The following is a 27,432-nucleotide window of genomic DNA, read 5'->3' on the forward strand; positions in this document are numbered from 1 at the left end:
GTAGACATACTTTACAGAAGTAGTATTAATTCCATTTGCTTTGATTTATTTTAAAAGTTAAATAGGCTACACTGAACAAAGGCTATTTTGATACCAAATGAGAGCCCACACACAGTTCAATGCAGTTTAATAATCCAGCTCAAAATATAAGTACATTAATTTCTCTGATTATCACTGTGAAGATGAGACTTCATTTAGCACCACCCTTCAGAAAAAGGAAGTCCTGAACCCTCGCTGAGGAAAACAGGTAGGATATTTTACAGCAGCCTTACAGGGTCTACTAGAAAGATGGAGAGGGACCTTTTACAAGGATATATAGGGATAGGACAGGGGGGAGTGGCTTCAGACTCAAAGAGGGTGGGTTTAGATTAGATACTAGGAAGAAATGCCTTACAGTGAGAGTTCTGAGACACTTGAATAGGTTGCCCAGAGAAGCTGTGGATGCCTCATCCCTGGGAGTGTTCGAGGCCAGGTTGGATGGGGCTCTGAGCTACCTAGTCTAGTGGAAGGAGTTCCTGCCTGTGGCCAGGGGTTTGAAACTAGATGGTCTTTTCCAACACAAACCACCCTATGATTCTATAATACTGTATACCCAGAGCACATACTTCGGGAATATTACGTGTTCATATTTTAAGTCACTCATAAACCTTACACTTAAGCACATAGAATTCACTTCAGAAGATAACTCATATGAGGTGCATGCTGCTTCTGAAATTTTTTTTGGCCAGTTTAGGCAAAGGAGTCTCACAGAGACAAGAAACCTTTCATTATTAGATTGACAAAATGAAAGGAATGAATAACAAATCTGGTAGGCACTGGATTCTCAGATGTCAGCCGTCTGTCAGTGATCGTTCTTTAAGGATCATGCAGATGCATTCTAATCTATGTGAAGTTCATGACAACTTTATTTGTACAGTCTGCACTCTACTTATCAAAGATGATAAAGTTGTCACTTTTACCTTTTAATGCCAATAATTCATCTACTGAGAACATTAATGCTAGCGCTAATAAGTTGGTTTAAATTAGGATAACATTTTCCTCCCCTATTAATTGCATTTTAATATTTTTATTATGCCTTGTGATATCTAAATACAGTATCAGAACTTCAACTCAATCGGTATTGGGATAGCACAGCTATATCAATAATAGACAAATGAAAAATTTGGCTTTTACATCAAAGACCTGGATATTTAAGAGAATTAGGGATTCCCCCGCTGGCTCTGAAAGTGGTTAGTAATTTATTTGCTAAAAACCATCAAGCAAGACCTCTTTCACTAAATGTCAGGTCCACCTGACAAACAATGAACTATGTACAACAGTCCAAGAACCACAGCGATCTATATTATCACTACTATATATTTAATAACCAAACTTCAGAGCCACCATCTCTGGCACTCAAATTCCTACCAGCAGTTGCACGCTATCTGTCCTAAAATGTGGAACATAAGCAACCATATGAAATGTCGTCTGTCAATGCTGAACAAGGAATACGCCAGAGATTATGCAAGGCTTGGCTTGTTAGCATTAAGTGAAACAATGTAGCTCATAAAGGTATTAATACTACATTAATAAAATGGTAGTAACACAAATGGAGCACTTTAGACAACATTTGTTTCATGTGGGCAGAAGATGGTATCAGTCTTTTGAACACAAATTCTGGACACTTTCACTATGAATCCTCTTTACATTCTTGTTTTGAACCTGAAAGCAATGGCTAGGGAGCTCCATCAATTGCGGAGGCTTTAATAAAAATGGTCATTTAACAAGAATTTACAACTGAGGGTGAAGATTAGCTTAAAAGAAACAAAAAAGGAACATCATTATCATGCTGGAATATCTAAGAGAGAGGATTTATTAAAGGGTATTTGTTGCTTGGTGAATATGTTCTTTTAATGTTTTATATAATGGTGACCTATCTGTGAGGTTTTTAAAATGTAGCAGTAATTATTAAAATAATGGATGAATAAAACCAGACCCTTTCTTGTAGGATCAAAGTATAAGAAATTATTAACTATATCTAATGATGCTTAGACAACACTAAGAGTTAGAAGCTAAAAAGAAAGGAAAAATCTAAGATAATCTTCCCTCGAGTAATCAGGGCAGTACTACTGGGAATTATTATCTATTATAGAGGGTAATGCTTCATTTCCATCAGGTTACTTTCGTTGGCTTACTTTGACAAATATCTACTGCTTATGGTCACACTGAAAGGACTGATCTTAAATTTAAGTTAATTTTAAATAGTAATATATAACACACGTTTACTGTAACAGCTATTCACTTAATTGGGGACAGTGCTGATGTTTTAAATTTCACTTCAATATTCTCTCCTAATTCACGTAACTTCAATACATCAACTTGGTATCTTTTACACAAAACCCTTTGGAACACATTATTGCTTTCAATTTAACATTTTAAACTAAATTCATTACATGACTTTGAAATTGCATTCCTTTACATAAACTGAGAAATTTTAATAAAGCCTCTCTAGTCTCCTGTGTATTCAACAAGTAATGCTTCACCATGCCTCCTAAGCAACCTTCCTGCCAAGTCCAATCTTCCCCTTCCCCTCCAAATTCTAACACTTCAAATACACTCTTTAGCTATCCTCATTGCAGCCTACATGAGAATTGTAAGTATTCTCTGTCTTTGTTTACTTGGTACTTGCTACATGTTTTGAGTCAACAATGTATGTGACAGATTTAGGGCATTAAAAATAGCAGAAAACAAACTTATGAAAGATTTATATGTTTTCTAAGGCTACCCATGGAATGAATCTCTCAGTCAAAATTAAGCTGGTTTTACAAAAGCAAAATGCCTGATAGCTTCACAAATTTCAGTTCTTCCTCAAGACTTGCTAAAGCAATGCTAGCTGGAGAACTGAAACTGTGTTAAAGAAGAGGTCCCCAATTAGCCCTAGATCACACATCATACAAGAGGATGAGAAACATGGGCAAATTAGGTTAGGCAGATGACAAGAAATGGAAGGGTAAATTAGCACATGTGGCCAACTTGCCACATGAAAGGGAAGACAGGGTGTTCCAGCATCAAAGATTAAAATAAAGAGCATTACAGTAGATCATTTAAGTCCAGGAGTCATCCCATCTTATATGGTAGGCCCACTCTCCAGCACAACATCAGGTAAAAGCAGAGGCAGTCCCACTGGGTTCTGTGAGGTAAACTGAAAAGGTTCTCATGCATAAGTGACCTCCTTGCAATTCAAAAGCCTGAAGTCAAACACGTGTCAGTGCCTTGAGGAAATATAGATTAAAGTAGAGCCATACAGAAGATGCAAAGTAACCTTCTGCAATGTGGAAAAAATCAGGAAAAAAGATGTATGTATATCATATTCTTCCTGCAATCCACCATAAGTTTATCACAGACATTTATGAAAGATAATTCTCTTGAAGTGTGGGTATTTGTAAATGCTGTATGAACTCAGTAGAGAATGCAGCAGAGTGGGATGGAAAGGGAGCCTCTAACTGCATAAATTGCTGTATAAATTACCTGAAAAACACTGTGAGAAACAGGGAGGCAGAAAACATCCACCACACTGGGCTTCATTCAATGGGCCTGTTTTCCTCACATGAACATGGGATTTACTCATTTCTACCATAAGCACTTTCTAAGACATGGTTTCAAAGCAAATCCCCTTTTCTGCTCTGCTGAAGTTTTCTTTTACTGATGGTGAGAGAAGGCTTAGGAATGGAAAGGCTTCCAGAATCACACAAAATTATTAACATATACTCAAACATATAAACATCTGATTTAAGTCTTAATTTCTTTCTTCTTCTATCACATATAAATTCCAGATCAAGATAAATATATTCATTACTGAATAAGCTTTAAATAATGCTTCTCTCTATGCTGAACCATCTATCTTTTGCAAATACACTGACAGCTATCTTTGTTTTTCTCAAAAGCATTCTCAGTCCCAGTTTCTTCTGCATGGTTGAGTTCTTCTGTCAAAAACAGTATCTTTCTGTAAGCTGGCCTATTTTGCCCATGTCTTCAAAATACTTCTATTACTTTATTTATGGTGTATAATTTTTCTTGCAAATAAGCGTCAAATTGACACTTCCTTTAAAAGCTATGAAAAACAGTTTTTCCTTTTCTGAATATTTGGAGTTGGTGTTTATGTCATCTTAGCAACCAGTGGTGCTGCAACTTTCATTCACATCTATTTCTCTCTCATAACAGCAATCCCTGAAACCCCCCACATCTGTTCTTTTATGAATTACTATACACATGTAGGCAAAGATAGATTTGCTGTGATGGTACATGCCCACCTGTTCTTTTATTATCATGTATGTTTTTGTACACAACAATTTATCACTCTGACATAACAGTAGCCTAATGGAGTCATCATGAAAGCATCTAAAGAGAATATAAAAGTCTTACTATGTGTAGCCTTATTGGATCTGATAGCAAAAGCAAAAGATCCTGCCTTCAAATAATCCCCAAAGCTGCAAAACACTATTTACCATGAGTTTATCAGTAATCTTTCGGAAATAACTTGGATGGAACTGTAGGCATGTCTTTATATATAATTTCACATGATTGTAACTGTATATTCAGAGGCAATCTAAAACTATAACAATTAACTAGTTTCTCGTTGGTCTATGGTTTGGAAGGAAGATTTGACTTGGTGCTTTGGCTACAATACATATATTTAGAGGCTTTTGGGGACTAATTTTATCTTTCACTGTATATCAATTCATGTTATTTTACTGCAATCAAATCCATGACTTTCAGCTTCAGCAGCAGCACTAGGAACATGACTACTCTGATGTGCTTTAGACACGTAGCAGGATTGTCCCAAAGAGTTTCTAACTATTAGGTACACAGATTCGTTTAGAAACAATTACTACCTGCCTGAGGTCATCGGGGTGCTGAGCAGAACTGTTGATGGAGCCCAAGTCTGTTATTTCCAGTTTCTACATTCTGCATACTTCTCCAGGGAGAAGCAAACTGAAGTCTGGCCCTCTGTATGCACCAGCAGTTTTCAGTTATTAAAGCCTAATGTTTTATTAAAGAGTCCTTCAATCCACTTCAGAATTACTGGAGTTCTACCACAGTAAAAACACTTTGGCATTTTTGTTCCATTTCTCTGTGGTATCAGCACACACGTATCTCACCTCTGTTTCAGTGAAGGGTTATACAGCACTAAACACTGCCCAAAATCTGAGACGTGCTGCTGCAACTTAGACAGGCTGTCCTCCTGCTGCTGACTCAAAGTACCAATGAAGACAAAAGGACCAATAGTACAGGCATTCAGAGTTCTAAGCAGATCTCCAAAACTAGTTAGCCTGATAAAACAGGCCTGGAACTTCCTTATTATTCCAAAAGGGCTAGCTGCAGCTGCCTAGTGGCTCTATTACATCTAAACTACAATTGAAGTCTCTCCTAACTGGCTTGGCTCAAACTGCACACTGTGCTTGGACACAGAAGTGGTACAGGGCTACATTTTGAAATACATACATATAAAAGAACGTGGCTAGAGAAGAGTGTCTGAGAGTCAAGCTGTACCTCAGGGAGGCACGAGCTCAGATTTCAAGCTGAATAAGGCTTAAGTTTTTACAGGTATAACCCTCAAGGAACGAGGAAATTCCTCAAGGAATGAGTAGCCAAACTTTCCTCTCTTGGCCACTTCTGAAGACATTCTCTTGATGAAGAATATTCTTTAGAGTCATCAAAGGTCAAAAAATGACATGGCTGGAAGGTCATGAAGTTTAACATAACTTCAAGTCCCTTAACAACAGCACTGGGAGACGGGAGAGACACTGGTAGCTGGCATTCTCAGCCTTCCCACTACTCAAAGTACAGGATACATAATCCTTAATAATATCAAAACATGTACTGACATAAGACTACATACTCCACCTTATAGCATCCCTTAAATCAATTGGTAAGAGAAGTTAGCTTGGACTGCAGCAGGGCATTTACCAAATAGTGTATCTTAGTCTGACAGCAGAGCTTCAATACCTGCACAGGGCTCTTATCAATGCCTGGATTAAATTTATGATGCTGGTCCTGATCTGTACATCTCTAAATTATGTGGGACTTGTCCATCTAAGAGATCTCCCTGTGCCATGCTGCCACAGTTGCTGTCAGCAGAAAAACTCACACCAGACACATTTGGTATTAAAGAAGGAAAAAAGAAAGTGAGTTGTCAGCAAGACTGACTCACTAGGGGACAGGCTGCTTTGCAATTTACTCCCACCTTTAGTTTGAAATAGCTAAAATCTATTGACCCTTAAAGTGGGCTAAAAGGTACACTGCATTCTCAGGAACACAATTAAGAGTGATATTTTTATACACATCTGAAAACTATGCTTGCTTTCTAACCCCTGTTTATTTTCCCCTTGTTAGAAAGTAATCTGAGGTCTTTATCTTTTAAGACAATGTCCTTTAATCCAATAGAATGGACACATTTTATTAAAACGGGATTTTAGACAGCATTATAGGAAAAGAATATGCATTCTCATGGTTCTTTTTCTGCAGAAGAGATGCCATCTATTCTGCTAAAAAATGCTGGCCTTTCTCCAGTTTTTTTTGGTAAAGGCTACAGATAACACAGTATATACATACATCTTAGTTTGATGAGATCTCTGAGCAGGACCAAAAGATGTCTGCTGTTAAACTTAATAGGCATACAGCTATTACCCTTTAAAATCACCTTTTGTGCTCCACTTGCCCATCCCTAATTGCTTCAGTTAATTAGTGCTAGGATACAAGCTTTAATGGCAAATGTTAAAAAAGACAAAGCTGTTTCACAGAAAGGGAAGAGCTTTTTCTGAAGCAGCATATCACCTAATGGGTACCTAAATCTGAGGTTAGCTCTATTTTGCAGGTAAAATAATGAATACCAATTCCACAATAATGCATTCATATTTTATCTGTGCGGTTACAAGGCTGTATACCCAGATCCTAGTACGATTGCTTCCCTTTTCTACCTTAGTACAAATTAAAAATAATGTCTATTTGAGGAACAGAAAATTTCCTGAGGAACCACAAGGGAATTTCTCAAAATGCAGCTCCCTAGCATTAAAATCAAGTCTTCTTTTCTTCTATAAAAACCAGACATAAAGTAAACACATAACAACAGCTGTGACTGGCTAAAGAGCTGGCTTGATCAGTTATCACCTACAGGACTGAGTCCTCATACATGCATATCATGGTCATTAGCATTCCACAACTGGATCTTTTCCCTCACTCAATAGCAAATCAATAGTTTTCGCATCTTCTTGTAGCTCATATTTCCCCAAAGGATCTCGGTGATCATATTGTTTTTCCATTTTCCAATGTACTGTCTGACCTTTTCCCTCAAGGCCTTGCACAATTCACTTTAGTCAATCACTTCTTATTGATTGTTAGCGCCTGCTCATTCCCCATCTATCTCTGCTTTAATGGATATGGGGGGGAGGGGGTTGTAATTTTTTTAATGTCCTGTCATCTACTCACTGCTCTTTCCACCCTTATTGCTTTAGATTACTCATTTAGATTTATACTTCTGTTCAACTTTCACTCCAGTTCAAGCTTAAATTTCATCTTTTCTCAGCTCATCATTTCTTTTGTACAATGCCTTTATATACAAAACAAACTGCAGTTTTCAGCATGCCACTCTCCACTTAAGACCTCACATAAAGTGCCATTCTTTTGTGAATTTATAAGGTCTAGCAAAACCCCTTTCTTGGTTTATAGTTTTTCCTGACACTACTTACCTTTCTCGGCTTTCTAAAGACTGAATCTCAGAAACTGTAATCATTTCATTTCTTGGGCTACTTTTCCCTCCAAAGTTCTGCAGTGGTATCAGATAACTGCTCCCTGTTGCACCACCATAGAAGGAACATTGACCACATATTTCCTTACACTCACTTGTGAGTCAGTCTTAACCTCACATACAGGATACAATTATTGGGAATTCCTAATTTCTAGTAGCCTCTTTCACTCATCACAGCAATGGAGAATCTCTTTGGTCCTCTTAGCAACAAATACACATAACTAACTTGCAAAGGTTGCAGACAATCAACCCTATTGAGATGACTGCCAAAAGCGGACTGAGAACTGCTGTCTAGACAACTTCTGCAAAGTTTTCAAGTGAAATTTTTGCTTTTGATGCAGAACTTTTTTTAGCTGGAAAATCCTCCAATCACTTTATTACAATATCAACCATTCAGCTCATGGGAAACATGGACTTAGAGTTGCTCTTCAAGTTCCCCCTATTAAAAAAAAAAAAAAAAAGTAGTTTGGAGGACCATCTCCTCAGTCCTTTCTTTTCTTGGGACTCTCTGTTTTCTCTAACCATTCCCTGTTTTACTGTCTCATTTTTTGGACATCACACTCATGAATGAGAAACACAGCGGTATTCAGCACTTGGATGATGAGCCAGAAAGCCTTTTTTATAGCAACAAATTTCTTCAATGCACTGACCCATGGCACATTCAACACAGGACAAAGAGAGACATCCTTAGAAACCTTGACAATAGGTATGTAGGGATAAACCAGTGCAGAGCCAGTATCCTCAGAGTCCAGCAGTACGGAACTGGTATCCCAAGAATTTGGAATAACTTACTTGTCCTTTTCCATCTGTAAGCATACCGATGCTATTAATTCAATTACTTTGCAACACTGTCAATCCAGAAGTAAAGTTCTCTAAGTAAGAACTGGGGAAAGGAAACATAGTATGTAGCTCTTTACAAAAAGCAAGTTGAGAGTTTGCCAATCTGTTATCCCTTCTACAACCCTTTATAGGTTTTCACAACTATAAACAAACCATGATGGCAAATGTCATTTAAGTTGTGATGCCAGGACTTCTCCCAGCCAGTGGCTCTCAATGAAAAATGCTGCAAATGTAATGTGAGTAGTACTGATCTATGTGAAATTTCAGATGACCTTGCACTTGGCCTTGCTGACTTTCATGAGGTCTGTGTGAGCTCACCTCTCAAGCCTGCCACAGTCCCTCTGGATGGCATCCCTTCCCTCCAGCATGTTGACTGCACCACGCAGCTTTCTGTCATCAGCAAATCTGCTAAGGGCGCACTCAATCCCACTCTCCGTGCCTACAACAAAGATGTTAAACAGCGCCCGTTCCAATACAGGATCACTGAATGGATGATCCTGCTCAAGTAGGGTCATCCTAGAGGACACTAAACAGGATTGTGTCCAGACAGCTCTTGAATATCTCCAGTGAGGGAGACTCCACAACCTCCCCGGGCAATCTGTTCCAGTGCTCAGTCACTTGCACAGTAATGAAGTTCTTCCTCATGTTCAGGTGGAACTTCCCGTGCATCAGTTTGTGTCCATTGCCTCTTGTTCTAGAGCCTGAGCAGAGTTTGGTTCCATCCTCTTGACACTTCAGATACTGATAGATATTCAAAAGATCCCCTCTCATTTGTTTCTTCTTGAGACTGAACAAGCCCAACTCTCTCATCCGTATAAGATACCGTAACAACATTTTCAGGACCAAGTTCTGGACCCACGGCCATTTAAGTAAGTACACAGAGACCAAGAGCAAGATGTGATTCTATTTTTCTAGTATGAACATAAATAGGTGTTATACTTCATTGTTTCAGGGATAAGTGTTACAATTTCTTTAGTCTGGACTGCAAAACAACTCTTATTCAATCCTATTTCCAAAAAGCTGGGACTTATTTAACAGAAATACATCATGGTGAAATTACAAATAGTAATTTTGTTATAACGACACTTGTGTGCCAAAAAATATACAAAGGATGCATTTCCAGAGCTCTTCTCTATACGCCTTCCAATGATACCTTTTCAGTAATTGTGATTAGTAACCACAGCGCAAAACTCAGTGAGAGTCAATAATACATTAGATGAAGGACGTGGTAAGACTACAGATTGACACAGTCATTTTACAGTTCTACCTGCAAAAATACTTGCTGGAAATCTTAAATTATTTGTCAGCTTTAGAAATAGCCTCACAACTTCAACTAAATACTGACTGATGACTGGGCCATAAGCAAGACATAAATTTGGATGATGTCCATTTCAAACCTTGAAAGAGTAGACTGAAAATGACAAATCCATTAATTTTAAAAATAAAAAAATTATAAACTAAATAAGCAGCAGTAAAGTCACAGTATATTAAATTAGTACATGTCATTGCAGTAATACTTATGTTCTAGTCATTTGACTTATACTATTAACAAACCTTTTAGGAGTTTGTCCTAAATGCTGCTAAAAAACATTCACTTCAAGATGTCAGTGCGCTCACTTTTCCAGGTGTAAGCAGTTTTCATCCAATTAGTGTCAAAAATAAGAGGAAAAAACATAACATACATGACACATACTTCAGAATCTAAGGGTACAGGTTACCATGACTAGCTAGACAGCTTGAAACATGAGCTGCTAAGAAACCTCCTAACAAATAAAGTCTTCTCTGGATTTTGCAGGAATAAGAGAAGGAATAACAAAGAACTCAAACAGTTTATACAGCAAGGGATGACAGCCTCAACATCCTATCTATGGTTGCCACCTCCAGTTTCCCTTCCAGTTTGAAATAGCCAGGATCTCGTGTCAGAGGAAACAAGCTAGTGACACTAACCAGATTTTGTTGACAGTCGTTCCCTTTTCCAACCCCCATCTCTGCACTGGCATCCCAACAATCATTCTTTGTGGAATGGAGAAACATATAATCTCTGGAAGAGATTTTTTTAATTTTAGCAGTCCCTACAGAGCAATTCAAAGACTCACTGGCAGGGCAAAATGGAAATGAGGGCTATACCACAGCACATAACAAAATGTCTCTTCTGCTCTTCTGCTTATGATATAGTCAAACATATTATTTTAATTTTAATAAAAAAATTTAGTTGTCATTTTAGGTGCTCTGTAATAAGCAAATGACCTCACTGCCCTAAAACACCAACAGTGGTATACAGTGTCTGAATGTAAATACATTGGGGAAGGATTAAACAGATGCACAACCCTGTGGGTTCATCTACTGCAACCTCCCCTGTCAGTGAACAACACCATAATCACCTACCTGTTTTCCTCTTTTTACTCAATCTTGCATGTTCATGGGAGAAGTCTTTACAGCCAAAACTTTAGTTCACACATACACACACACAAAACCACACAGCGTTCAGTATTCACAAACAAACAAACCCAAAAGTTCTAATGATTTTGTTTCTTCTTCAATTTTGGTTTTTATTAGCACTTTAGCTTCATTTTCTCATAGACTTAAAGTCAGTGTCAAAACCTAGGTGAGACGGCCATTGAAGCCAATGGTAAAGTTCCCACTTAAATTAAGGGGTTTAGCTCATCAGCACAAGTCTTGCTGACAGCCTAAGAACAGCCATCATCATTGGTTACTTGTATTTGAGTACCAATACAAAGAGAATTTTACAGGAGAATAAGCAAAGCAGTGGATTCAAAATGTGAAGCATTACTTCAGTATTCAGTGTTATACCCAAATTCAAATGAAATTGATGCCACAGTACTACAAATGAATCAGGAAACAGATACCATGAAAGCTATGGTAAAACTAGAATGATTTCTTTCTTTTCCTGTGACCAGAACAATGGAAACTGGCCCCATATTTGAAGTGGTCTGAAGATTTGCATGTGTTAAGCCCTATTTTAAACTCCCAGCCTGTTTGTCCTACATTTATTTGTTAGAGAAAAACACCCAATGCTGGTATCTCATTACTCCACATCTATACCTTACTAGTACTTACAAAAGCAGTTCTCTTAACATTAATCTTCTCGGTCATTAAAAGTGTGTGCAGGTACACGGAATACTTTTTAGGTAAGCAATCAGAAATAACGGCATATTGCTGTCTCAGGTAAAAGTTACATATTTGTTCTGAGAATTTTTCCTGGGCTGTTGAAGACTGTGGACAGCATTTTCTAGTTGGGTTATGTTACTTCACGTACCTCTCACTTTTCAGTACAATAGCAGATAATGAACAGATACATGTAGGTTTGATGAGTAGTTGTCAAATATCAAATTTTTTATAAGTAAATTCTCTTCATATTTTGGAAAAAAAAAAAAGAAAAAAAAAGAAAAAAAAAAGGATACCACTGCTTAGAGGAAAGCCTGGAAGTGAAAGTGAAAAGAGTTTTGTTGAGCTGTAAACAATGGTAAACAATGACATCTAATAAAACAGCAAGAAGACTAAGGGATACCTGCGGCAGGAAGAATCAACAAGCACCTCAGATACCTCCAACTCTTGAGCTGTACCAAGAAGTCCCACCAAAAAGTTTAATAAGTGTCAGTTCACTTTAGAAACAGAGTCACAGAACATTATTTGTATTAAATAAGTCCTATTCTCTTTCTGCATCATCAGTACCGAGGATAATTGCAGTAGAAATTCAGGACATTGAAAGAACTAAGCTAACTACTCCAGATGCAACTACATGTCTATATCTACAAATCCCTTGCTTAAACACATGGTTGCCTGAATTTGAAGCGGAAGTGTTTCAGGACCAAACAAAACCCACCAGTTTTGTCTAATACCCCAGGGTACTGAATGAATACATTGAAAGTATGTCAATTAATATAAAAGGAGGTACACAGTTCAGTAGACCAAGGAGAAGCTGTGGAAAGAAAAAGGAAAAGACAGATGCAAACAAAATACGTCTCTTGATTCTACTTTCAGCAACATTAGGGAATGCGGATAAAGAAAAGTCAGAATTTTAGAGTCTCATTGGACCATCTTAGATGTTAACACAGAAAAATAAAATTTCTGATTGTTCTCCTCTTTCCCTGAGGATTACCTTCTTTTAGGACAATAGGCCCTTACACAAAATTCAAAACCAACTCTGAATCTCAATGCAGCATTTTCAAACAGTGAAATATTTTATGAACAAGTGCTGCTAAAGGAATCTTTTGACAACAATAAAAATATCTTCTTCATGCACAAGATGAATACAATAAAGTCTGTCACCATTTAGGAAATATATGTCAGAAAGGCCAGTTTCCATGTCTCAGTTCTCCCTTTATTCCTCCAAGAACATGTTCAAACAAGAATGACAAACCGTTCAGATTTTGTGTTTGAATCACATTACAGGGCAAACAAGCTCTCTGCTGAGTACAAAACCCCTTGCATTTTATTTAGTGCTACTTAGCACTTTAATTAGCATTGTCTTTTGCCTCGAATTTTTGGCATATAAACTACTTCAGAGTTAGAATAAAATTTTAAGAGGTAAAGTCCTACCTGCTCCAAGAAGATGAAACTGAAACCATCTGGTAGGTGAAATAATTGGGGGGGGCATGAGACTTATTTTGTGCTCTTTCCATCTCAGACTGTAGGGAAAGTGCAAAGGGAATAGTACCCAGGAAAGAAGAGACAACTGAAAAATTACCTTGCCTATGAACTTTCCCGAGTATGGAGAAATCTGTAGTGGAAGGGTGGTGATTACTTGCACCTAAGCTATGCCATTATTAACACTCTCTAGAACTATGAGGTAACAACCTAATTTAGCATCGATTTTCCAGTAGTTGTTCTAACTACCTGCAAGCAACTCCTGAGCCTTGGCATCCCTTAGACCTAGGACCTCAACAGCACGCTTGCCTAAGGGATTAACAGAATTTAGTTACAGTGGAAGACATGTGGTGGGGACATTATAATTAAAGCACATTACTAAATTTTTAGACTGGTAGAGTGACAGCTCTTGCCAATACTGAGGAGACAAGAAGGTACAAATGCTTAGAAGAACAAGTTAAGAGCAATGAAAAGTTCAGGGGAAAAAAAAGGGAACTGAAAACCATGAAGAACATACACAAAAGTGTTTTGATCACTATCTCCAAAGGTAGAAATATAAGGGACTAGGGACAAACACTGAAAATGAAAAGTGATTGAAGATGATGATTCATATGAAGAGTAATGGGAAATCTTGTGAGTGCATGGTCCTGAAGAAAGGCCAAAAAAAAAAAATCACTCCAAAGGAAAAAATAATCCTCATATAGTCAATAACCCCTCGGCAAATAATTTTTATTATAAGGGGAAAATCTCTTTCCCAGATGCGTAATCTGTCAAAATCCCTGTCACAAGTATCACAAAGGCTAAGAGCTTAATAGGATTCTACAGAAGAGTATCATAAATACAGACACTATTATCTTTAAGCAAAGGTAAATAATGATAACCCATGCTCATCTTCATTTCTCAGAACTTAAATCAAATGAAAGCAAATCTCACAGTACTTTCACTGTGCAACAGAGAGCAGCGCAGAGGTCTCCTATCAAGCACTGATCCAAGCTGGCCTTGCTGATGGCCAGGGCACACCAGCACAGAAAAAAACAGGGCCAGAGCAGTTCTCACCTATAATTGTGAAGGAAGTGCTTATGCCCTGAAGCACCAGGCATCGACACTACTCCCAGTCCTGGATCTAGTTCAGTCAATTGAACTTGTCTGATCTTAGCCACAGTCTATGCATCCCTGGTAAAGATGCACACACTATTCATTAATTCAGCTTTGTACTAATCTCTGAAGTTGCTGATATTGACCGCTGCCAAAGCAAAGATCATTTGAACACCTACTAGTTCCCTGGCATTACACTGGAAGCAATTTCCAAGGACACATGTAATAAATACTTTTGTGAGTGCATAGACCTAAGCAAAGAACCATCCTGTGTCTTCTAGGAAACTGTTTATCTTTGCAGAAAAGTTTGCAATTTCCTGTGCATGAGTCAACTGATGGTCTCTGAGCCCAGTTCCTTCCTATACATACACACAGAGTATAGACCCACTGCTTTCATTCCACTAAAAAACTGCTGAGAAGCTTCAATCTGAAGCTACATATCAGGCACAGTCGGAAATCACAAACAGTACCTTCTGAAACCAAAATGGACAACTCTAATGAGCCCACAACTTAAAGTCTGAAAGATATACTGAGGTTATTAAATACTGAAGAGGAGATCTGAAATGCTATTTTGAAAACACTGATCTGATATAGCCAGACTGTGCAGACACAGCCTGGGCAGGTTTGAAAGCCTTATAGTATACCTAAGCTTACCTGCTCAAGCACAAGGCAGCAGGGACATCCAGCTAGGTCACTCCAACTCAGCTGGGGTGTCTCTACCCCAGTGTTCAAAAGAATATTCTTGATGTTCATGTGCATCCAAAATTAGGTTAAGGTCTGAGTACCCATCCTGAAGTTCAGGATTTTTTTCTCGAGCACAAGCTCCCATGCCAATAAAATGGCACCTTGCAGGTAACAAAGACAGAAGCACAGTGTTCTGCTTACTAGACAAAATCTTGACTAAATAGAGAGAGTTGAGAGAAGGTAAGAGACCTAAAGACTACAAAGAAGCAGTAGTAAATATGCTCTCAAAGGAAAACACACAGCTGTCTACCTGAAACCAGTGCCCAACTTACTATGCCTTTCCAAAGTGGCTCATGCATCTTTCTAAAGCTATTTCCTGTTTTCATTGTGCAGCCTGGTAAAGTTAAATTTTGGGTTAAATTAAACCATGTACACAGACTTTGCCATTTCAGTGCCTCTCACCCTCAGAGAAGAAGTCTTTTTACATTCCAGAAGTGCTAATTTTACATTAATGCTTCTAGTTTCTATGGATGTGCAAACACATAAAACCAGATGGTTTTAGTCCTTCCATTACGGTTTTTTTATCTGGGTTGGAAAAAGTAGAAGGGAACTTCTGCTCTTACATGTAACACAAGAAAACTTTCCATCCATGAAACTGGGTCTTAGTAATTATTTTTTGTTTTGTCAGATTTGTCTAAGGAGATACACACACTGTCACAATTAAGGCATTTTGAAAGAGATGAAGCATAGATCCATGGTTTTGGACAGACTCTGAGATTTGTAGACTCAGGAAATAGAGAAATAAGTGTTTGTCAGCTCTTCAGTCTGACTATGAAGTAGTGATGGAAGGTTCACAGTTGCCAGTGGCAGTTTTTAGACTTTCCAAGCCGCTTCCCTGAACCAGGACTAAGAGTACAACAGTTTCATCACACTTCAGTGACAAACGCATCATCAAACCAAAACTGTTGAACCAAGTTGAAGAGAGATAATTTCTCCAGAAAATCTGAATTATCACATTTTTCTTCTTCAAATGATTAAGTAAACTCTTTTAATAATCATACAAAGTTTTCATTTTTGTATTACCTGGTTGAATAATTCCAGTAACAACAGCGATATATTCCTCAGGTTTCTGATCAGTGGAAATCTCTCTGCTGCCTCCATCTAAGGTCAGTGTCTCATAAAGAATCCTTGAATTCTCCACCCCACAAAGCAGAATTACCACATTTTCTAGAGGTTTTAGAACTTGTTCCAGAAAATAACATCTCTCTTGATTCAGGCAGTTAAGAAGTCCACACGAGAGTATCAGGAGTTTACATTTATAAGAGGGTAAACAGAATAGCTCCTGGTGCTTGAAAGTTGAAGTCTCTAGATTGTAGAGTAAGATTCCTCCTTCACTCACTATGTGTCCAAAAAGAAATTTTAAATACAGTGCCCACTCTTCTGCTTCTTGTCCATATATCACAAGGACATCCTTCGTATCTTCTAGAAAGAAGAAAACATTTTTACAAAATAAATTCAAATGCGTTTTGAATTCACTATAAATATCAGAAGACCTATTGCTAGTTTCCCCCTATTAAAAACTGAAGGTACTGAAGAAATCACCTTCAGCAGAAATCACCTTAAAAGGACAATCATCTCCTTATTTTTAAAACCAAGGCAGAAAGATTGTCCACAGAAATACTGGAAAAAATAGCTCAGAATATTACATGTTCAGAATAGCTTCAATTAGTATTTCAGAATACATACTGAAATTGCAATGCAGGAAGCAGAGCATATTCACACATTCTGCACACTCCTAGAGTCTTGACAACAGGTGATACTATTAAAAATTAAACACTTAGCTTTTAATGGCAGAAGTAAAGAAAAGTTTTTTAAAGGCTCGACTGCATTTGTTTTCAACTATATTGATTTTTATATATGAGAAAGAAAGCTTTATTTATGTAAGAAAAGTGAGTGAAATACGGTCTTAAGCTCTGCCAGGGGAGGTTTAGGTTGGATATTAGGAAGAAATTTTTTACAGAGAGAGTAATCAGACATTGGAATGGGCTGCCCAGAGAGGCAATGGACTCATCATCCCTGGAGGTTTTTAAGATGAGACTGGATGTGGCACTTAGTGCCATGGTCTAGTAACCACAGCGTTGTTGGATAAAAGGTTGGACTTGATGATCTTGGAGGTCTTTTCCAACCCAGTTGATTCCATGATTCTATATCTAACACCACTCTTGATGGAAGAAAGGCTCTGCAATACACATCTCATAAAGCCTTCATTTAACAGGGTTTCCATATTTAGTTTGTCTTTTCTATCTATATACAGAGGGAAGAGTCATACTGCTGAGGAGAGACTCATACGAGCAAAGTTTTCCATACTGCAGTTTGGTGCAATGTTTATTGAAGCAAGCAGCTAATGCTATCAAGTTACCTGTGGGAAATCAAACGTGGGTTTCTCTTGAACTACAAGCATGTTTTTTTTCCCCCTGCCATTGATCTGCCTTCTATATTAAGAGTTGACTTCAATATTAAGCAGGAATGTAAGGCCTGCAACTTCCCCTAAATCGTATTAAAGGTGAAATATCACTATTTTGAAATGCTTGCCTAACTGGAAGTGTGGAGTCAAAGTTTACTCTGTGAATAGCTATGATGTCCTCTATCAAAAATCTACTCCATGTACCTGTAGCTTTTCCCTATTGCATATTGGGTTTGCCTTCACAAATTTTAGTAATATATATGCTTGAAGGCAGCTTACTTGAAAATTAAAGCCCACCAAAACTCTGCTTTCAGAAAAGTATTATTTTAGTCTGAAACAAAAACAGTCTAGCTTTAATGCAACACTAACCAATACTGAATACACAGTAACAATGCATAACTTTCAACTGGATTTTTTCTCCTTCATTATTTCCATCTCTTACTGAATTATTCTTTGAAGTTACTGCACTTGGAATATAACATAAGTTGAGATTAATTTTGTTCCCTTGAAAGTTAATGTAATAGAAACTATCATATCCTGACAAAATTAAGCTGTGCTTCAACTGCTCCTACTTGGAACCTGTCTCAAAGGTAGAAATAAAAGGTATTATTACTTGAGCAATGAGAAACAGTAAGAGAATTTCTGCAGTCATCCATAACCTGAAAGGGTTCCTCTGACAAGCAAAACTATTCTGTAGTTATTGGTGTGTGGTTGCCCATGAAAGCACAACTCTTGAAACATGTCATCTGAAAGCCTCTTCGAAAAAACCTGCTGAATCTTATGAGAACCAAGTGAGACGGGAACATCTTTTCAGACTACTGTGACCTAGAAGGAATCAAGAAATTGCATATATAAAACAAAAACCCCTGTCCTTTGTGGCAGCAATTATAAGATACAGTATGTAGTAGAGGCATTTAAAAAAAAAAGCAAGTACATTAGAGAATCAAAGGAAATCTCGAGAACTCTGCAATGCACCAAACACATCCAGAAGGTAAAGGAAACAAACCAAATATTAGGGACCAGTACCTACTCTTAAACAGGTACCTCAGTTTATGAATCTTGCAATCTTTTAAAAGATAGTTTCTGTGTGCTCAGAAGTAAGCAAGAAGTACTTGTTAACACTCATCTTTGAGAATAACACTGCACAGTTGTCGGCTTATTCGATGCCTTTTAAAGGCCTTGTAGGTTTGTAAAGGTTTGTAGACGATATGCTTTACTTCTAGATATCTGCATTTTACTACAGTTTTTTCTAGAAACTCGGTATTAACGTACTTTGCTTGACATAAATAAGGTTGATTTCAGTTAGGGTTTAAAAACTGGCTCTACAGTCCCACTGCCTTAGGATGCTCTGGTGGGAAAAAAAAAAAAAAAAGACATTTGAAAACCAATGTTTACCCAAGTTTTAACTGAAAGATGGATCACCATCTTTCTCAGGATCATCCAGAATATTTTCCAGTTAGGGTACTGGAGTGTAACAATATCCTTCCCTGTTGTTCCCTCAGCTGCCCAGGAACTCCTGTGACCACATACCAAGCTTGCGACAGTCAATCCTAACAAAAAAAAGTAATCCAAGTCTGTTTATGATCCTCACTTGAATCACATTAGCCTTTGATACCTGTGTGAAGAAAACTCTCTTTCAAATTGTTCTCCACCACTATGCTGAGAAAGGAGAGGGTCAACTGCTACAGAAAGCATAAAATGTGTCCCTTCTATATCATCCTATCACAGGTGTCCTCATATGGGGAAGGGAAGGTTTCTTCTCTTTTTTTTTTTTTTTTTTTAATTAGCAGTCTTAAAAGGAAAGACATCTGAGAAAGAAGTGTATGAACTCTGTCGGTATATAATGAGTTACCGTCCATCAGCAAAACCTTGTTAAAATAAGTACAAAGGAGAAGTAGAAATACACAGAATAGAAGTTCTTGCTCACTTTCTCAAAATACACTGATGAAAAATTGGGGCAACATAAGTGATATGGAATGACATCCATTGCATTTTTAATTTTGTGATAGTAGACTACACTGTCCAGGATTACCATGAGTATCCTCTCATGATAAAAACTTAACACAAAAAGAAGCAGTATCTTTTTTTCCAGACAAGGAGTGCCAGATTAGAGCTACTTAAGAATTTACAAGTTGACTGCACTTATCTGATTAGACTTTTCTGTATCTCCAGATTCTAGTTTCATTGTCCAAATCAAATATCACCCAAAGGGAATGCATGACATTCTCCCATGAGTTCCCCTTCCACAGAAACATGCCATCTTCACCTAGAGAGTCTTAAGTCCATGGTTTTTAAAACTACTAGGGTTTGGAAAATGTCTGTTTTTCCTCTGAGGCATCTCCTCCTCCCTTTCCTCCACATTTCTTTCACCCTGTAGGATAAAACTACGGGTATAATCATGAGAAACATATAGAGGCATAAAATAACCCAGACTCCCATCTTTGCTCAGAGATTTTCTTCTAACCTCAATAAGATTCATTTCTATGTGGGCTGTATATAGGATGAGAATGGCAAGCACACATACTAATTCAAATGAGACTTCAGAAACTGAAGACCTTTACTCTCTTGGCCCCTTTGCAATCTTTTCATAGAGACTCAGCCATTCATCTCTTCACATTGCTTGCCCTGATCACTTACAGTGATATAATAAGGAACTGTGGAAAAAAGTTTCACTAGCACTTCAAACAACCCCTGCAATATAACATTTGGAAACGAAGTGAGAACGCTTAATTCAGCACTAATCAATGGCCTTAGCACAATGAATTGCCCCTCACCCATCCAGGAGGTGTAGATTTTCCCAGTCAGCACACCTCACACACATCCAGTAAATGTGTCTCAAAATGCAACTCTAGCTCTTGGTTGCTGGAATTCTGAAAGGCAAATCCCCTGAAGCAAGTCAAAATGCATTCATCGCAGGAAGGATAGCAGAAAGCACTTCAGAACCAGTTGCAGATAATGGAAAATGTTTTCAAGGCAGTCACGTTGCTTCTGAGACATTTCAGTAATGGAAATGAAAATTATAAAAGCCACTGGTAAACTTTACAGTGAGATCAGAAAGTAGCAAAACTGATGCAGCACTGTGGCACACCTGTTTCAATTAAAGCAATTACCCTAAAACACAGGACATTCCTGCCACCACTGTATCAGCCAGTAGAATGGCTGCACTTCTATTTTCAGAGGCCTATCTAACTAGCATGAAATAAGAACATTTTCACTGTTTATGTACTTTCTGTTGCTAATTGCTGAGTTGTATGTGAAAACGAACACTTGCTCTATATGTATAAAATCAACCCTGACATCTTCATCCTTCCTACTAAGCTCAGTAAGGTCTGGGCTGGGTAAAATGAGGTTCTGCAGAGAGGAACAACTTTTCTACAAATGGGGTGAGTTTAGGGTTGATCTTGTTGGCTTTCTATGTAAAGAAATTCCACTGACCTTCCCCACAGTGACAATGGGAACAGAGCAAAAAAGTTCCTGGGGTATCTTTGACTGCATGGACCTGGCACAGGTAGACTAGAAAGATACCTGACTATCAAACCTTACAGAGCTAACATTATGCCCAAAAAGCTGTTCCTCTTTAAGTGATATGGCCTTATTCCCTTGTTTAGGCTTCTCTCTCTGACCTGTCCTATGAATACACACAGCTGAATATCTAAAGATGGGCAGGTTCATTTCCAATGAACATGACTAAACACAAACATGGGATATAGAAGTCAGAACTCAGTTCTCTATTTCAAGGTATATCTCCTCCTTTATCACAATTACCACGACGCAAAATTTCATGTCATTGCAGTCACTTCCTTATACCTTTGGTAGATTTTAGCAGAAAACAACCGAGTAATTCAGAAAAGGTTTAGACGTGAATGAATTACGAAGAGAAAAATACATCATAATGACAATATAAAGAGCTGAGTAATATACTATTTTTTTATGATTGCTGTGGAATAAGTCTTTAAGGTCACACAGAAACCTGAGCAAGCTGTATGAAGTTTGTATTAACAGATGCTAATGCTACTAGAAACAACCATCCCCCGAAGCTTTCCCTTAAACTGTCATTACAACTGTAGTTTCATAAACAGGAAACAGTTAAAGAAAAAATTAATTTCAAAATGTCAGTGTTAGGGTAAACCAAAGTGCCCTCTTGTTTATTTCATTTTTTATTAATTGCCAGTGTTTCTCTTATCAGGATTTCTCTAGATGTCCCCATCCTGACTTAGCCCAGGCAGTTCTGGATTTATGATCATATTTAAACTCCACTCATTTAAATTCAATGTCTTTGCTTTTTCTTTTGCCTTCTGTTGCCTTTTTTTCTCTGTCACCTTTGATTCCATTGTTAGTTCAGTTTCTCACAAATTCTTCTCTCTAATTCCTTTGACATAAGAAACAGAGAATAGAAAACATGTTCTGCAGGCATTAATTAGTGCTAGGGGAAGCAGTCTTCTGAAATTCATTACATGTACCTCTATCACAAGAGAACATATCTCAGAAAATAGTGCATATACAACAAAACAAAAAGTACTTATTTTGCAAGCAATAACATTTTTGGGTAAGTTGCTGTGATTCCAACTGCTGTGATCTGGGAAGGTCATGCTGTAGCGCTGATGTATAACACATTAAGAAGTGTAATTTGTACACCAGGGACTTGGCAGAGACTGATCATCAAACAATGTTTATCAATAAATATCACCATTTATTGCAATTTCTGCTCTGAGATTTCTCTGTTCCCTGCATTTGTAATGTGATCAAATACATTAAGCTAACCACATCCCAGCAATTCCTAAGTTACAGATTATCACTGACACATGAAATTTGTCTGGTAGAACTCTCTTAGAGCAGTCATAGAATGGTTTGGGTTGGAAGAGACCCTTAAAGACCATCTAATCCCAATACTCTGACATGGCAAGGACACCTTCCACTAGACCAGGTTGCTCAAAGTCCCATCCAACCTGGCCTTGAACGTTTCCAGTAATGGGGCATCAACAACTTCTCTGGGCAACCTGTTCCAGTGTCTCACCCACATTTCTTTAGGTTTCTAAATCCACTGTTTCCTTTGCCACAAGTCAGCACAGTACTGAGGGAGGACTTCAGAGGTCCCATAATTTAAATGGCTTGATCTGCTTTTGCAGACTAATTTAAAATCTATTTTTAATGCATTTCATTTACTTGAGCATTCATGCAGAAATTTAAGGAAATGCAAGCAGCAGTTTTTATTTGATGTATAACATGCTGAAGCTATGAAGCTGTAGAAGAAAGTGTCCTCCAGTTTCAGTTCATTTCTTTCGTTCCTTTCTGACAAATACATGACAGTCAAAAGACTCCCAACAATAACAACAAAAAACTCAAGACAAATCTCCTATCAGTGTTGGACAACCACTCTATATTTTTGTTTTGATCTTTTTAGCAGCATTCATCCTAATGATGCATACAGAAGGAAGTAAATGAAGTAGAAAATCATTACATAAATGTGTAGTTTCATAAAATGAGCAATGACAAAGGTAACAGTGAGTCAGAAAACAAATCTAAATAAAACATTCAGGAACAGTCTCAATGGAAGGTTGACTTCTCTATATTAAACCCAGCTCTGCTTTCTCTCTACTGCCTTAAGACAAAGATTCTAGAGATTAGCCATATAACAAACTACATTTATTTCTGTCCATCAGATAAAGAAAAGTTAGTTAAAGGAATGCCAATCTGTCTTCACACAATTCACCCACCGGGCTGCAAAATCGACCGCAATGCCCAAATACTGCTACAGCTTGACTGAGATTCAAAAGACATTTTTCCAGTAAGCATATCTCCTCAGTAGATCTTTAATACATGGAATCATCTTTCCCCCCTGCAAAATAAATTCTCAAATTAGTACCAGCCCTAAAATAAGAATAAATCAGAGACTCACCTGGGTATCAATTCTGAGTCCCTCTCTAGCAGAGAGCCCTTGCAGAAAGATTCTGTGTAACTAGTACTGCCTTTGACCACACTGCATGCTTCTGGGAAACAAACCAATTGGAAGTTCTGTATGTTCATGTTCTTCCAAACAGATTTGCCATATAATATATACATATCTACCATACTTTACTGTTATTGTGGTACAGTCTCACTGTTGCATAGAAACAGGTAAACTATGTTTACATACTGGAAAAAAAGTATCTCACCAGTACTTCTACCTTTTCAAGCACACTATCCTCCATTTCTAGTTAGAAACGTACAGAACACAAAGTGAAAACAAATCTTTCCTGAACCATGTCTGAGACCAAATTAAACCTTATCTCATACAGTCAGAGCACCTGTGTAGTTCAAATACAGTAAAACTCAGAAGCTTGACGCGGACAGGACAGGATCAAGGAATTATGAAGAATTCTGCTTTTTCCATGATCAAGCCCCTCATTGTTTGACCACCTCTATCTAACCAATTTTTTACTTTCCTCTTGAATATCCAGAAAATGAAAAATCTTTAAAGAAAACAGGCTGATGCTGTCATAGGTCTATCACCATTGTGCATACATTTTATTATTGTCTAATGTAAGACTCCTCATCATCATCATGGCTAGGCTTCGTGAACGAAGATTTGGGAAGACTCCTCAAGATACCACAATCAAGCCCCTCATTGTTTGACCACCTCTAACCAATTTTTTACTTTCCTCTTGAATATCCAGAAAATGAAAAATCTTTAAAGAAAACAGGCTGATGCTGTCATAGGTCTATCACCATTGTGCATACATTTTATTATTGTCTAATGTAAGACTCCTCATCATCATCATGGCTAGGCTTCGTGAACGAAGATTTGGGAAGACTCCTCAAGATACCACAATTTAACATGCTACCAATGCCAGCTGCTCAGCAATAACTGATTGCACGTTTGGTACAGGTACAAAATACAATGTGCAGTTTGAAGTTTCCTCCTCTGAAGTTTATTCTGCCCATGTTCTATTTTCCATTTACTGCAAATTACTGTTATAACGCACAAGCATCTTAAAAAGCCCCACAAAAAAATCTCACTGCTACCAGATGGGGTAGTCCTATATATCTCTACTATCCAGTTGCTTATACCCATCCTGGCAACCTATATTTTATTCGTCACTTCAACCAATTCCCCAGCACATTTTTTCTTGCAGTTGCCTGAACACTTCTGCTGACAAAAGGGAAAATGAGATATGGGACAAATCAAGCCTCTGAAGTTAATAGGAGGGTTAATAAAGTTAATAAAGACTGTCACTTGCAGCAACACCTATAACTTCAAGGTCAACATTAATACTTAGTATTAATGAGTATACTTTTGAAACAAATCATCTGATTGTCCTCACTTACCAGGCTTTGCTTCATTTTGCCCTTGAGCACATAAGCTACATCCTTTTCAGATGAAAGTAAAGCAGAACATGCGCTTTGAAATCACACCTAACATGCACTATATGCAAAAGCCATAGGACCAGATTAGGGCAAATTCAAAATAAACTCCCTTCAACACACCCTGCATGGCTCTCAGGACCTTAGCACCTACTGCTGGCCTCTACAAACCCCCTCTTGTAGGCAGCACTATTTACCAGTGTTCAAGTAGCCTTATAGCATTAGGAAACCAAGTCCTGAGAGTGCTCACTGACCATGTCGGGTCAGTGCTACATTACAGTACTGTGAGTGTGCAGCTGAGCTCCTACTCACTCTTGCACACTTGTGCCAAACCAGTTCCTCGAGAGACATTTCTGAATGTAGCCACTTTTACTGAATCCATAGTTGGTACAGTCTGCAATGCCATGTGCTCCTGCAGTATCTAAGGCACTTACAGGTACCTGGATTGGCTAATCAGGACAACAAAACTAAACACTTCTTAAATTAAATGCTTATCATGAAATTAAAATTCAGTGAACAAGACTTCAACGATATACCAAGAACAGAAATATCCACAAAGAAAACAGCATGTTCAAGAGTAACTTTCAAAAAAAACAACAGTTGCTTAAACCTCTTATAAGACTTTTCATCAATATGATCTTTCAGTAAGAAACAAAAACCTATGAAAGGAGAGGAACTTGAATTTGGAAATATTCCTCTTAAGACTCCTAGTACTTCAATAAAGACTTAGATTTTTAACTATCATTTATCCAGTACTGGTTTTTTGCTACGAGTGTGAAAACTTTTTCAGTCTACTAGCAAAACAGACTGTTTACGGGAGAGCATGTACATTTTGGTAATTTAAATTTTACAGTGCTCATCTGTGAAATAATTGTGGTGAAAGAAATAAAATAGTATATTTTACTTTTACAATATTTTAAGGATGGTTAACGTTCAACCCTTGATTTTTGATAAAATGGACTAGCTTTTTACAGAAGTCTCTGAAATGTTACATCCAATGAATGAGTTGTCACAGTTTGAAAGGATAGTTCTGCATTTTTATGATGTTATTTAAGGCATATTTTAAAGAACAGGTTGCGTACAAAATGAATATTATTCATTATTATACATGTCACCCAAAATGAATAGTATAGACTTAACAGTGTGTGGGAGTACAAAAGTTATGGTATACACTATGTACTTGCAAGTTAAAATAAAAAAACATGGATTGCTGTTTTAATGAATTCTATAAGCATCAGTGTTGAAATACAGGCTGCTAGTTTGCCAGTGAAACACAGCTGTTTTTAAACTCTTTTAGAAAACCAACTGACAATAGCTTGGCAAGAGCACTACGAGAAAATTAAAATGAAACAGTCCTGAATGTATTCTGTAAGCAGAAAATTCTTCTGTTTCCAAACTGCTAAATGTAGGATCTGGCTTAAACTTTCACTGAAAATATTTCTTCTCCAATTCAATCATTACAGACTTTCATTCAAGGGCAACTTAGATTTGTCCTCCTCTAAAATAGTTAGTCTTGAACAGGGAACAGAATTGATAAGGGAGAGAAACACATTTGGAAGTCTTAACGATAAGATTACTGTGTTACAAACCAGTTACAAAAACAGAATGCAAGTATGAGAACCTTAAAGTTTTGATTAAAAACACTGGCAAAATTTCCTCTGATAGTGCACAGCAACAAGGCTTTGTTGATTACCTACAGCTATTCTGAGATACACTAGCTGGGGAATTAGCTTTCCAAGTTTACAGCTAGGAAGACTACAGCTACTGGAGACTCTGTGAAATATATAGTAGTAGACATCTTGGGAGGCAGGGTGTGAAAAAAGGTATATTGAGTTTCATGCATTTTTATTAGATTTTCTAGATACTACGGAATATTCTTTCCAAGCAAGACTACTTCTATTATTCAATTCAATCTTTATTAAATTTTCTCATAATATCAGCCTAGCTTTAAAAAAATAAAAGTCAGATGAATTTGAAATGCAAATTACCTTTAGATATTAAATATAAGATTAAGCTGCTAGAATTTACTTTCTGGACATAGTTAAAATTACTTAGACACTGGTAAAGATGTTGTCATCTATCTGGTTTACTGAAAGGCCTTGCTTTGAAGCAAATGTGAATTGAGGCATAAATCACATGAATTGTTTATTTCAGTTCCCTCAATCAGACAAAAGGCATTTGAAAAATAATGATCAAATGGTCATTTTTCAGAGGGAAGCAGTTTTTCTGGGGAGACCCAGTAGTGTGCTTCTACACCATTAGATATATTGGCCACCTTCTTGGGATTTTTTTATCCATCTGCTCAAGCACACACTCCTGGCCAGCACCACATGCTTCAGTCATAACTGAATTATGTGAATGCTATTGCAAACACTTTGAAAAAATCTTAGTAACAAAACCTTAGGGAAATCACTACTTGATGAAGAAGTTTATACCGAATACTACATATCTACCGTTTCCCCACTGTATTTCACATTTTTTAAAGGAAAGAGAATCAAAGTGAGAAGATATCTGTGCTTTGTTGTTCATATGGTTTTGGTAATTTAAAAAATTGACTTATGTCACTCATGCATATTATAATTTCACAAAAAGCAAGTGCCTAAGTCTTTTCAGTTAA

At 37.5% G+C, this 27,432-nt stretch overlaps 1 protein-coding gene across 1 annotated transcript in view; it reads right to left on the minus strand.

The window, feature by feature from the left end:
• BANK1 (B cell scaffold protein with ankyrin repeats 1) overlaps nucleotides 1-25,221 on the minus strand; it is a gene marked incomplete at its 3' end in the record, with an annotated part of 120,938 nt that extends 95,717 nt beyond the window's left edge. Inside the window, 2 exon segments of the mRNA XM_008933279.3 lie at nucleotides 16,094-16,492; nucleotides 25,128-25,221. Coding sequence (XP_008931527.2) covers nucleotides 16,094-16,492; nucleotides 25,128-25,221 — 493 coding nt within the window.
• Between the last annotated feature and the right edge of the window lie 2,211 nt (nucleotides 25,222-27,432).

This window comes from Manacus vitellinus, unplaced genomic scaffold (genome assembly GCF_001715985.3).
Source record: "Manacus vitellinus isolate BGI_N305 unplaced genomic scaffold, ASM171598v3 scaffold_0_pilon, whole genome shotgun sequence".
In the NCBI taxonomy this organism is placed as follows: domain Eukaryota; kingdom Metazoa; phylum Chordata; class Aves; order Passeriformes; family Pipridae; genus Manacus; species Manacus vitellinus.